General features: G+C 39.5%; 1 protein-coding gene across 20 annotated transcripts in view; it reads right to left on the minus strand.

Moving 5' to 3' along the window:
* The window catches only part of PARD3 (par-3 family cell polarity regulator), a 798768-nt gene that overhangs the window by 7868 nt on the left and 777960 nt on the right, over positions 1 to 12940 (minus strand). For all 20 annotated transcript variants that reach the window (XM_070429321.1, XM_070429362.1, XM_070429354.1 and 17 more), the window contains one exon: positions 651 to 778. In XM_070429321.1, coding sequence (XP_070285422.1) covers positions 651 to 778 — 128 coding nt within the window. The remainder of the gene's footprint in view (positions 1 to 650; positions 779 to 12940) is intronic.

Raw genomic sequence — 12940 nt, forward strand, 5'->3', positions numbered from 1 at the left:
ATATTTTTATTCTTTACTATGTATACATGAAATACTCAGATGGAAAAATGGTTGTTGTTCCATGTGTGAGGGCTCAGTCACCTGAGCACTTTCTAGGCCTGACAGAGCCCCCAGAGCAGAGGTACCTCCATGTGGCTGTCAGATAATGAGGTGGGCACACTGGGATCCTCTGAGGATCAACACAAGCAAACACAAAGCTGGCAGTAGAGCAATAGGGGGAGATTAGGGCCCATCTAAGTATAGAACATGAAGCATTCACTCCACCCATCTACAGAGCTCTAGATATCCGAAGTAGCAGTTATTCTAGTTACCCTAGGAACTAAGCAAAATTAGAGTTATCTTTCCATTTTTCAGAGGAGGAAACTTTCTCCCCATGGTCACATGGGAGAGCAGAACCAATGCTATAACCCAGGTCCAGTCCCTAAGTACTCATCTGTCAATGCACTGCCTTTGCATTATTCAGTATTTAAGTGATAATGTTGGCATGTCCTGAAACAGCTTTCTTTCTAGTTTTCTTGCCACATAGTAAGATGGCCTTGAAGCCAGACAACAACCCCTACCATCCACTTGCGGTTCCTCTCTGACCACCGTGGGTAAGGTGGAGAAGCCAGGGCAATTTCGGAAGGACAGAGTATAAGTGAGTACTGTACCTAGGCAGAGAGCTGTACTGGCGCTGGGCCTGCTGGAAGCTCTCACGCTCCTCTTGCCGCTGGCGCTGCATCTGCACCTCCACGGACACCGAGTGCCTGCCACTCTGCGCCGGAGGTCGGGAGCTGGGCTGCAGGAGGAAAATGCAAAATAATTCACAAGAAGGGAATCACATCATTTCTTATAGACTGACTTAGAAACATTTGGAATATTCTGTGAAATTAAAATAAAACCAACTGCAATTTTCTCAAGTATGATAAAAGAGACATTTATCTAATTGCTCTGATGAGCCCCAAATATTGAATCATCTTAAATTTTAATTATGGCTTTAGAATGGTTAGAAATTGAGAGGTCAACCTTTCTAAGTCTTCCTAATGAGGCTTGACAAATTCAATGCCAAGTAAATAAATATAATTGAAGGTTAGCTATGCTGGCAAATGTTTTCAATGGTTATGTATTTTAGTTTAACAGTAGGACGCAATATAAGCTGATCCCCCTTTTCCTAAAGAATGACAGTTAAGCCCTGGCTGGTGTTCCTCGGTGGTTAGAGTGTCGGCCCAGCGGACTAAAGGGTTGTAGGTTCGATTCTGGTCAAGGGCACATACTTGGGTTGCAGGCTTGATCCACAGCCCCCAGTTGGGGCACATAAGGGAGGCAACCAATTGATATTTCTCTCTCTGTGTGTCTCTCTGCCTCCCTTCCACTCTCTCTAAAAAAAAAAAAAAAAAAAAAAAAAAAAAAAATCAATGGAAAAAATATCCTTGGGTGAGGATTAAAAAAAGAGAGAGAGAGTTAAATTTGAACCAAGTTTAGGTGTAACTACCTATTGTTAATCACATACAGGTGTCCTCTAGTCCAGGGATGGTAGCCAAATGGGGAATAAAAATGCTTATCAAATTAAATAACCTGAAAGCTAATAGCTACTTGAATTGGTTATAAGACAAGACATTTTGCCTTAGTGATTAGGAAATGGCATTTTTACCTAGGTTAATTGTATCCTATAGAGCAGTGGTTCTCAACCTTCCTAATGCTGCGACCCTTTAATACAGTTCCTCATGTTGTGGTGACCCCCAACCATAAAATTATTTTCGTTGCTACTTCATAACTGTAATTTTGCTACTGTTATGAATCATAATGTAAATATCTGATATGCAGGATGTATTTTCATTGTTACAAATTGAACATAATTAAAGCATAGTGATTAATCACAAAAATAATATGTAATTATATATGTGTTTTCCGATGGTCTTAGGCGACCCCTGTGAAAGGGTCGTTCGACCCCCAAAGGGGTCGCGACCCACAGGTTGAGAACCGCTGCTATAGAGAAATGTTCAATTCTGCTGGCTAAATACTTTGGTCAGCAGTCATCTGCTGATTGTGCCTCTCGCTCAAATCAGATACTGGATGTATATACTGTGTTGCATAGATCTAGTCCTGTGGATGCTCTGGCTTCTCACTGGTAGGTCTTAGCTTACCTTCTAGATTTGGCTTTTTGAAATAAAAAATAGACAACAATGCCTCTAATGCTACAAATACCCCACTATGGTTTATCATCACATCAGTGGCTCACACTCTTAAATAATCCTTTTGGTGCATGCTAACCTCTGTTCCCCTTGGTGTCATGCAACAGGCATATTCTGAGTGAAGAATGTCTGTTAAAAACATATTATCGATTTTCTTTTAGGGTTGAAAGCCAATGGCAGACTTTGACTTCATAATAATTTTCTAAAATAATAGAGTTATAGCATTCATTTGGAGACCTGTAAGAAAACATGTGGGGCTGTAACTTACACAATGTCTCTTGTAGTTGGCTTTTGTGTGAACAGAAAGCAAGCATCATCTATTGTTCACTCTCTGCCTCGCCAGCATTATCTTATTTATTGGTAAGCAACAATATGGCAATATACAGGACAAAATTTTCAAAGCATATTGGCACAGCCACTGAACATATTAAAAATATCCTGATACCAAAAAATGTGTGAAGATTACCCCAATTTCAACTAGTGGGTATTTACAGCCATACTCATAGGAACAAATGTGTGTCCACAGACCCTCTCCACAACATGGGAGTCAACACATCAATGGTGCCTTTAGCAAGGAAAACACTTCACTGAGTGAGTTCTGCTTATGCAAACAAAGCATCAACCAAATGTTCATCAACTGCATTAAAGAAGACAAACATTTTCTTCCATTGCACTTGAAGAGGCTGGCAAATAGAAAATCGAGCTGTTCTAGTGTTCACAGGGAATCCTGAGAGAAGCCACTGGACAGAGGGAAAGCAAAGCAAGAAAATACTACACAATATGCCTTCAAAAACAACCATATTTCCCTTTTCTTTTCACTCAGAATAAGTCATATACACATGTCAAGAAGCCTTGAGAGAGTTGGCATTCTGCAGCAAGATTTAGTAACCAGTTTCATAAGCTCATGCTGTTTGTAACACACGGCTGTGGAGATGTGAAAAGAAAATGCAAGGTCTTGTAGAAATATCAGGTGTATTTTTTTTTTAATCCTCACCTGAGGATATTTTTTCCCATTAATTTCCAGTGAGAGTGGATGGGAGGGAAGGGGAGAGGGAGAGAGAGAGCGCGAGAGAGAGAGAGAGAGAGAGAAATATTAAAGTGAGAGACATATGGATTGGTTACCTCCTGTATGCCCCCCAACAGGGGCTTGGGATCAAACCTGAAACCAAGGTACATAACCTTGACCAGGAATTGAACCTACTACCCTTTAGTCTGTGGGCCAAAGCTCCAGGGCATCAGGTGTACTTTTAAGATGTTGCTACCAGAAGCCTGAAAATTTTATTCTGATAGAGGAAAGAAAAAAAAGTTGAAGGGCTTTTGTTTCCTCAAATGTGTGTTTTCTGATACCATTCATCTCAAACATTATGAGCAGCAAGCATCTAGTTGGATCTTGATGAACTTCAAACTGAAATTATTATGAGATGGGATCTGAAAACTTAAAAAAAATGAGTGAATGAGTTTGGTATCAGTATATTGCCATATTTCATACTATTGTGCTCACTATGATGAAATATGAATCTCAGGCTTACCATAATGATTTACTCTATTTCTCTTTTCAAAGTATACAAAAGGGTAGGTTATTAAAAAGAATCACCCATATCTTTAAGATGAAATTTTATTGGGCCAGAGATTTCAAGGAAGATTGTATACATGACCAGCTTAAAGCAACAACTTACTAAGTCCATCTGGAAAGTTTTATACTTGGCCTGAATAAAAAATAACCTCATTCATTATTGCAATGAAGATCTCATAAAAATGTAAATTGTGGGAATAGAAGTACAATCTACAATCCTGATTTTTCAATACTGTAGTTTTCCATGTGTATGGCAGAAACAGAATAATGTATCGAGAGTCCCAAATTACAAAAACATAGACAAACATGAAGGATATTTTGTAACCCTAGAGAGAAGTGTCTGTGTTCAAAGAAAACAGCATTAACAGCTTTAACAAAAAAGTGACATCTATATAGGGAAACATGCATGTAAAGCATACTTGGAAAAACTCTGGAGATTCATCAGATAACAAGGCAATAATTCTATTTCAAGAGAGCAAATTACAAATAACCCTGGTCTTCTTGCTGATGATATTGATGACAAGGTTTGCCAAGACAATATGATAGAGGTTGCAAGATGATATAATCCATGATTATCTATTACATAGTGTGCTGGAGGAGCATTATATGTGAATCTCTCCATTGCTGCTGTTTGAACCCCAGTGAAACTATGCACATTTTTTTATAAGTTAGCTCCAAACTATTAGTCTTTATCATGATTATTAAAGAGGTGCTATTTATACTACATAAAAATTATATAAAGCTTGAGAAAGCTACATAATTTTGGTGTCACTTACTAGTGTAAAACAAAAAATATCTTCCATATAGTGTTTCACTAAATTAAGTCATTAACAAAGTATTCCTCTCATTTAAATAAAATCCCATTTTTCAAAATAAAAATAAACAATACAAAAAATTAAAATACAAAATCAAAACTGCTAATTCTTAGCACAAACTTACAATATAAAATTGATTCTTTTATGACCTGGGCAAGATGGCTATGGATTAAATGTCAGAGCTACACTGACATTTTCCCAGGACCAAACTGGAATTACAATGAAAACATAGAAAAATTATCCTGAATACTTAACTGGAGACTAGCTGGACAGAACCCTTATTACCAAGAACATTGTGTGTAAACAGCAAAGAGACTGGTAGAAAGTGCAGATGTGCGAGGGCTGATCAGGCTCCCACAGGCAACACCTGAATTTCCGGAGGGATATCACAGCTGTAGGAGGTTCTTCCTGAGAAGTCTAGGTTCTAAATGCCAAGCTGGGCTTTCCAGCTCAGAGCACCAGCACTGAGAAAGGTGACCATGTAACATCTGACTGTGAAAAGTAGCAGGGTTGCTTTCTACCAGGGAGAGACAGCTGGAAATGTAGGCACCCTCTTAAAGGGGCAACATACAAAATTTCATGAGCTGTCACTCAACTTGGGCTCTGGCAGAGGAAGGGAAGAGTGGAGTAGAGCTGTGTGAGGAGAATACAGGGTGAGTGGCGCTGGGGATAGAGCTTGGAGGACAGTCACCTACATTCCTGTGCTGAGTCATTCCCCCATGCTGCAGAGGACGTCATTCTCAGGCACCCCTTTACTATCCAGGCAGCTTGTGTGTGTGTGGGTGGGGGGGAGGGGGGGGGGGCGCGCAACTGCCCTACCCATTGGAAAATGTCTTGCCTCACCATGTGAAGTTTTGGTTCCACCGTGGTCTATAACTTGAAGCTCATTAAATGACTAAGAATAACAATTGCTCTACAGGCAGAGGAGGAATCTCTGGGTGTTTTGAGTCTTTGCCTGATCTGCTTCTGGACCCAGGGCTAGGATAAGCAGATCATAGTGTACTTCTTGGTCCTTTCCAAATGCAGCCAGCCCCAGCATAAAGAGCCACAAGCTGTAATCCCAAACAGGGTACTCAGGGCCAGTCACAACCAGTGTCTGACATTGTCCTGCACTAGAGACCCTCCTAAAAGACCAGGAGTCAAAGCAGATCTACCCAAACAGTTGGCCAAAATAGGGAGACAAAGAAACAAGCCCCAAATGAAAGAACAAGAGAATTCTCCAGAAGAAGAGCTAAATGAAATGGAGATAATCAATTTATCAGATATACATTTCAGAGTAATGATTATAAAGATGCTTAACAGCATGAGAAACGATATACAAACTATTAAAAATACCCAGTTGGAAATGAAGGATGACACAGCAGAAGTAAAGAATACACACTGGAAAAAATAAACAGCAAATTAGAGTAAGCTGAGAATCAGATCAGTGAATTAGAAGACAGGGTAGAAAAAAAAATCATTCAGAGAACCAAAAAGAAAAAAAAAAACACAATTTAAAAATAGGAGCACAGGAGGAGATTAAAAATGGTGGCAGAGTAGGAGGATGCTGCATGGTCATGCTCCCAGGAACAAGATGGAATTACAACTGAAATACGAGAAAGCTTCCTGAATAATCAATGGAAAACTCACAGGAGAGAACCCTGATACCCAAGGACCGAAGGTGGAGCCGGCATAGAAACTGGTAGGAGGGGCAGAGACTTGACCCACAGAGGGGAACTGAAGTCCCAGAGAGATATCTTCAGCCGGTGGTGGAGGGGGGTGAGGTGCCACTGAGAATTCTGGGATCTAACCCCAGAGCTGGGCTCCCCAGCAGAGAGCAAAAAACTGAGGAAGGTATCCACATAACATCAAGCTGTGAAAAGCAGTGGGGTGCTGTCTGCCAGGGAATGGCAGCTGAAAGTTCAGGCACCCTCTTAAAGGACCAAGGCACAAACATTCCCTGTGGAGCCACCCACCTTGTGCTCTGGCAGAGGGAGGGTGAAGTGGACTGGAGCTGTGAGAGCAGAAGCCAGCACTGGGGACTCAGGGGACAGAGCTCAGAAGGCAGACACCCCAAGTCTCCACGGCTCAGTCATTCCCTCACACAGCCACATAGACATCTGCCTTGCCTGGGGGTAAGACAGTTGACACACCCTATTGGAAAACACCTTGCCCTGAGGCCACTTAAAAAATTAAAAGTAACAATTCGAAGGAGTAGCAGCTGCTTGTGTAGCCTGCCCCCATCCAAGGAACAGCAGCCTCCTGATCACCACACTCTCTGTCTGAGGAACAGCCGCTGTGTGTGAAGCCTCCCCCCACCAGCCAGAGGAGCCACCAACACTGTGAACAGCACCCACCAGAGAAGCTGCTACCAACTGAGGAGCAGCTGCTACCACAACCGCCCGAGGAGCAACCGCAAACCAAGGAGCCACTGCCACCCAAGGAGCAGCCACTGAACGACTCAACATCTAGATATGGTGGTAGGATCAAACATGGGTAGACAAAGAAACCCCCAAAGGAAAGAAAAGGAGGACTCACCAGAAAAGCAGCTAAGTGATACAGAGGCATGCAACATGACAGAAAAAGAAATCAGCTTAAGGGTCCTAGAGTGCATAAACTGGAGGGAGGAAAAAATCAACAACTTATGCAAGAAGAAACAGATGAAAAAAATCAATAAATTATATAAGAACCAAGAAGAAATGAAGAGTGACATAGTTGCAATAAAAAACACCATTGAAAGTTTCAACAGTAGACTAGGAAAAGCAGAGGAACGAATTAGCAAATTAGAAGACGGAAACAAAACACACCCAAACTGAACAGCAATTGGAGAAAAAAATTAAAAGACAGGAGGAGAGCCTAAGGGAGCTATGGGACAACATGAAACGAAACAACATACGAATAATAGGGGTGCCAGAACAACAGGAAGAGGAACAAGGGTTAGAAAACCTATTTGAAGAAATAATATCAGAAAACTTCCCAGAGGTGGGGAAGAAAAAAAATCACACAAGCACAGAGAGTCCCAAACAAGGTGAACCTGAAAAGACCCACACAAGGACACATCATAATTACCATGGCAAATGTTCAGGACAATGAGAGAATATTAAAGGCTGCAAGAGAGAGACAGAAAGTTACATTCAAGAGCTCTCCCATTAGATTATCAAATGATTTTTCAACAGAAACACATCAGGCCAGAAAATAATGGACAGAAATTTACAAAGTGATGCAAAGCAAAGGACTGAATCCAAGAATACCCTATCCAGCAAGGCTATCATTCAAAATTGAAGGGGAAATAAGAAGCTTCACAGACAAAAAAAGGCTAAGGGAGTTTATCACCACCAAGCCAGCAATGCAAGAAATGCTAAAGGGACTGGTGTAAAAAGAAGAAATAAAAAGCTCAGAAAGAAAACAGCCACACAAAAAAAGAAATGGCTACAAACAAGTACCTTTCAATAATAACTTTAAATGTAAATGGACTAAATGCTCCAACCAAAAGACATCGAGTGGCTGAATGGATAAAAAAACATGACCCATACATTTGCTGTCTACAAGAGACCCACCTAAGAAGAAGGGACTCACACAGACTGAAAGTGAAGGGATGGAAAAATATCTTTCAGGCAAATGGAAATGAAAAAAAAAGCCGGGGTAGCAATACATATATCCGACAAAATAGACGTCAAAGTGAAGGCCATAACAAGAGATAAGGAAGGCCACTTCATAATACTAAAGGGATCAATACAACAAGAAGATATAACCCTAATAAACATATATGCACCCAATGCAGGAGCACCCAAATACATAATAAAAAAACTCCTGGAAGAAATCAAAGGAGAGATCGATCACAATACAATCATAGTAGGGGACTTTAATACACCACTGACATCACTGGATAAGTCCTCTAGACAAACAATCAGCAAAGAAACAGCAATCCTAAATGACTCACTAGATCAGATGGACTTAATTGACATCTTCAGAACACTTCACCCCCAAAGCCACGGAATATACATTCTTCTCAAGGGCTCATGGGACACATTCAAAAATAGACCACATATTGGGTCACAAGCAAAGTCTCCACAAATTCAAGAAGATTGAAATCATACCAAGCATCTTCTCAGACCACAATGGCATAATACTAGAAATAAACTACAATAAAAACAACCCAAAATACTCAAACACTTGGAAGCTGAATAACATGTTATTAAATATTGATTGGGTTACCAATGAGATCAAAGAAGAAATTAAAAACATCCTGGAAGCTAATGACAATGAAAACACAACAATCCAAAACCTATGGGACACAATGAAAGCAATCCTGAGAGGGAAGTTTTTGGCTCTACAGGCCTATCTCAAAAAACAAGAAAAAATGTTAGTAAATCATCTAACTCTACAACTCAAAGAATTAGAAAGAGAGCAACAAGAAAACCCCAGAGTGAGCAGAAGGAAGGAGATAATAAAGATTAGAGCAGAAATAAATGACATAGAGAACAAAAAAAACAATACAGAAAATGAATGAAACCAAGAGCTGGTTCTTTGAAAGGATAAACAAGATTGACAAACCCCTAGACAGGCTCACCAAGAAGCAAAGAGAGAGGTCCCAAATAAACCAAATCAGAAATGATAGAGGCGAAATAACAACAGACCCCACAGAAATACAAATGATTGTTAAACAATACTATGGACAACTCTACTCCAACAAACTAGACAACCTGGAGGGAATGGACAAATTCCTAGAAAAATACAACATTCCAAAACTCAATCAGGAAGAATCTAAAAATCTCAACAGGCCAATAACTATGGAAGAAATTGAAGCAGTCATCAAAATGCTTCCAGCAAACAAAAGCCCAGGACCAGACGGCTTCTCAGGGGAGTTTTACCAAACATTCAAGGAAGAACTAAAACCTATCCTCCTCAGATTACTACAAAAAATCCAAGAGGAAGGAACACTTCAAAGCTCATTCTATGAAGCCAGCATCACCCTAATACCAAAACCAGGTAAAGACAACACAATGAAAGAGAATTACAGGCCAATATCCCTCATGAACATAGATGCCAAAATCCTCAACAAAATCTTAGCAAATCTGATCCAGCAGTACATCAAAAAGATCATACACCATCACCAAGTAGGATTTATCCCAGGGATGCAAGGATGGTACGATATCCGAAAATCAATAAACGTGATACATCACATAAACAAATTGAAAGAAAAAACCACATAGTCATATCAATTGATGCAGAAAAAGCATTTGACAAAATCCAACACCCATTTTTGATAAAAACTCTCAGCAAGGTGGGAATAGAAGGATCATACCTCAACATAATAAAAGCCATATATGACAAACCCACAGCCAACATCATACTCAATGGACAAAAACTAACACCATTTCCCCTAAGAACAGGAACAAGACAGAGATGCCCACTGTCACCACTCCTGTTCAACATAGTATTGGAAGTATTAGCCATTGCAATTAGACAAGAAGAAGAAATAAAAGCATCAAAATTGGAAAAGAGGAAGTAAAACTGTCCTTATTTGCAGATGACATGATATTATACACAAAAAACCCTAAAGACTCCATCAAAAAACTACTAGACTTAATAAATGAATTCGGCAATGTAGCAGGATACAAAATTAATGCCAGGAAATCTATGGCATTTCTATACACCAATAGTGAACTTACAGAAAGAGAGACTAAAAAAACCATCCCATTTACCATCGCACCAAAAAAATTAAGCTACCTAGGAATAAACTTAACTAAGGAGGTAAAAGACCTCTACTCAGAAAACTACAGGACATTGAAAAAAGAGATAGAGGAAGACATAAAGAGATGGAAGAACATACCATGTTCTTGGATTGGTAGAATCAACATCATTAAAATGTCCATACTACCCAAAGCAATCTATAAATTCAACGCACTTCCCATTAAAATACCAACGGCATATTTCACAGGCCTGGAACAAACTCTCCAAAAATTCATCTGGAATAAAAAAACACCCCGAATAGCTGCAGCGATCTTGAGAATGAACAAAGTAGGTAGGATCTCAATACCAGATATCAAGCTGTATTACAAAGCCACTGTTCTCAAAACTGCCTGGTATTGGCACAAGAACAGACATATAGATCAATGGAATAGAATAGAGAGCCCAGAAATCGGCCCGAACCAATATGCTCAATTAATATTTGACAAAGGAGGCAAGAACATACAATGGAGTCAAGATAGTCTCTTCAATAAATCATGTTGGGAAAATTGGACAGATACATGCAAGAAAATGAAACTAGACCACCAACTTACACCATACACAAAAATAAACTCAAAATGGATAAAGGACTTAAATGTACAACGAGAAACCATAAAAATTCTAGAAGAATCCAAAGGCAACAAAATCTCAGACATATGCTGAAGCAATTTCTTCACTGATACAGCTCCTCGGGCACTTGCAACTGAAGGGAAAATGAACAAATGGGACTACATCAAAATAAAAAGCTTCTGCACAGCAAAAGAAACCATCAACAAAACAACAAGAAAGCCCACTGCGTGGGAAAACATATTTGCCAATGTCATATCTGATAAGGGCCTAATCTCCAAAATTTATAGGGAACTCATGCAACTTAACAAAATGAAGTTTCCAATCAAAAAATGGGCAAAGGACCTAAATAGACACCTTTCAAAAGAGGACATTCAGAAAGCCAAGAGACATATGAAAACATGCTCAAAGTCACTAATCCTCGGAGAGATGCAAATCAAAACAACAATGAGGTACCATCTCACACCTGTCAGACTGGCTATCATCGACAAATCAACAAACGACAAGTGCTGGAGAGGATGTGGAGAAAAAGGAACACTCGTGCACTGCTGGTGGAATGCAGACTGGTGCAGCCACTATGGAAGACAGTACGGAGCTTCCTCAAAAAACTCAAAATGGAACTCCCATTTGACCCTGTGATCCCACTTCTAGGAATATATCCCAAGAAACCAGAAACACCAATCAGAAAGGATATATGCACCAATATGTTCATAGCAGCACAATTCACCATAGCTAAGATCTGGAAACAGCCTAAGTGCCCATCAGTAGATGAATGGATTAGAAAACTGTGGTACATCTACACAATGGAATACTATGCTGCTGTAAAAAAGAAGGAACTCCTACCATTTGCAACGGCATGGATAGAACTGGAGAGCATTATGCTAAGTGAAATAAGCCAGTCAGTGAAGGAAAAACACCACATGATCTCACTCACTCATGGATAATAAAGACCATTATAAACTTATGAACAAAAATAGATACAGAGGCAGAGCTGCCTCAAACAGACTGTCAAACTACAGCGGGAAAGCCGGGGAGGGTTGAGGGGCGGGAGGGGGTGGTGGTAAGAGATCAACCGAAGGACTTATATGCATGCATATAAGCATAACCAATGGACATAAGACACTGGGGGGTAGGGGAAGCCAGGGATTGTTAAGGGCGGGAAAAAAAGGAGACATATGTAATACTCTTTGTAATACTTTGTTCTTTCTCAAGATCGCTGCAGCTATTCAGGGTGTTTTTTTATTCCAGATGAATTTTTGGAGAGTTCGTTCCAGGCCTGTGAAATATGCCGTTGGTATTTTAATGGGAAGTGCGTTGAATTTATAGATTGCTTTGGGTAGTATGGACATTTTAATGATGTTGATTCTACCAATCCAAGAACATGGTATGTTCTTCCATCTCTTTATGTCTTCCTCTATCTCCACTTTCAATTTTAATTTATGACACGGCATTCCCGAAGGAGTAATACTATTAAGAAATTCAATGGGAAAATTTTCCTCTTCAACATCATCTGTTGAATCAATGGAATCATCACTCAAATATGTGTGAAAATCTCCATCAAGTATATCCAAAATTTCTTCATTTAATTTTTGAATGTGCTCATTTTTTGGACAAAGTATTGCATGTTTAGATATATTTTTAATATTATCTGTAAAATAGTATTTCCAAAGGTAGCTTCAATAATAGATCCATTACAAATCATTTCATAGGGGATTTCAATAATATCCATTCCTAAATGAAAACTGCTATCAAGTTTGCCATCTCCAAGTTTTACTAACCATTCACTATAAGCAGAATCCCCCGATCTCATATTTGTTTTAAGAGACAACTTTCTGAAACATCCCCAAACACTACAGTACTTTAAAATAATTTGTACTATGGCATAGCATGCAGTACAATACTGACACATTGTCAAAAATCCCCTCTGAGATGGAGAACTTTCCCACCAAATACAACATTCAAATTCATAATTTCTCTTAGTAATCTGTCTATGGCGTTGATAGCATGACTGGATGCCATGGTGCATTCATCAATAATGAGAAGTTGGGCCTTTTTAATGGTTTTAGCAACTTCACTTTTTATATCAAACCTAGAAATTGAAGTTT

Source organism: Myotis yumanensis, unplaced genomic scaffold (genome assembly GCF_028538775.1).
Source record: "Myotis yumanensis isolate MYYU_CA2020_CCGP unplaced genomic scaffold, mMyoYum1.0.hap1 SCAF_1, whole genome shotgun sequence".
In the NCBI taxonomy this organism is placed as follows: Eukaryota; Metazoa; Chordata; class Mammalia; order Chiroptera; family Vespertilionidae; genus Myotis; species Myotis yumanensis.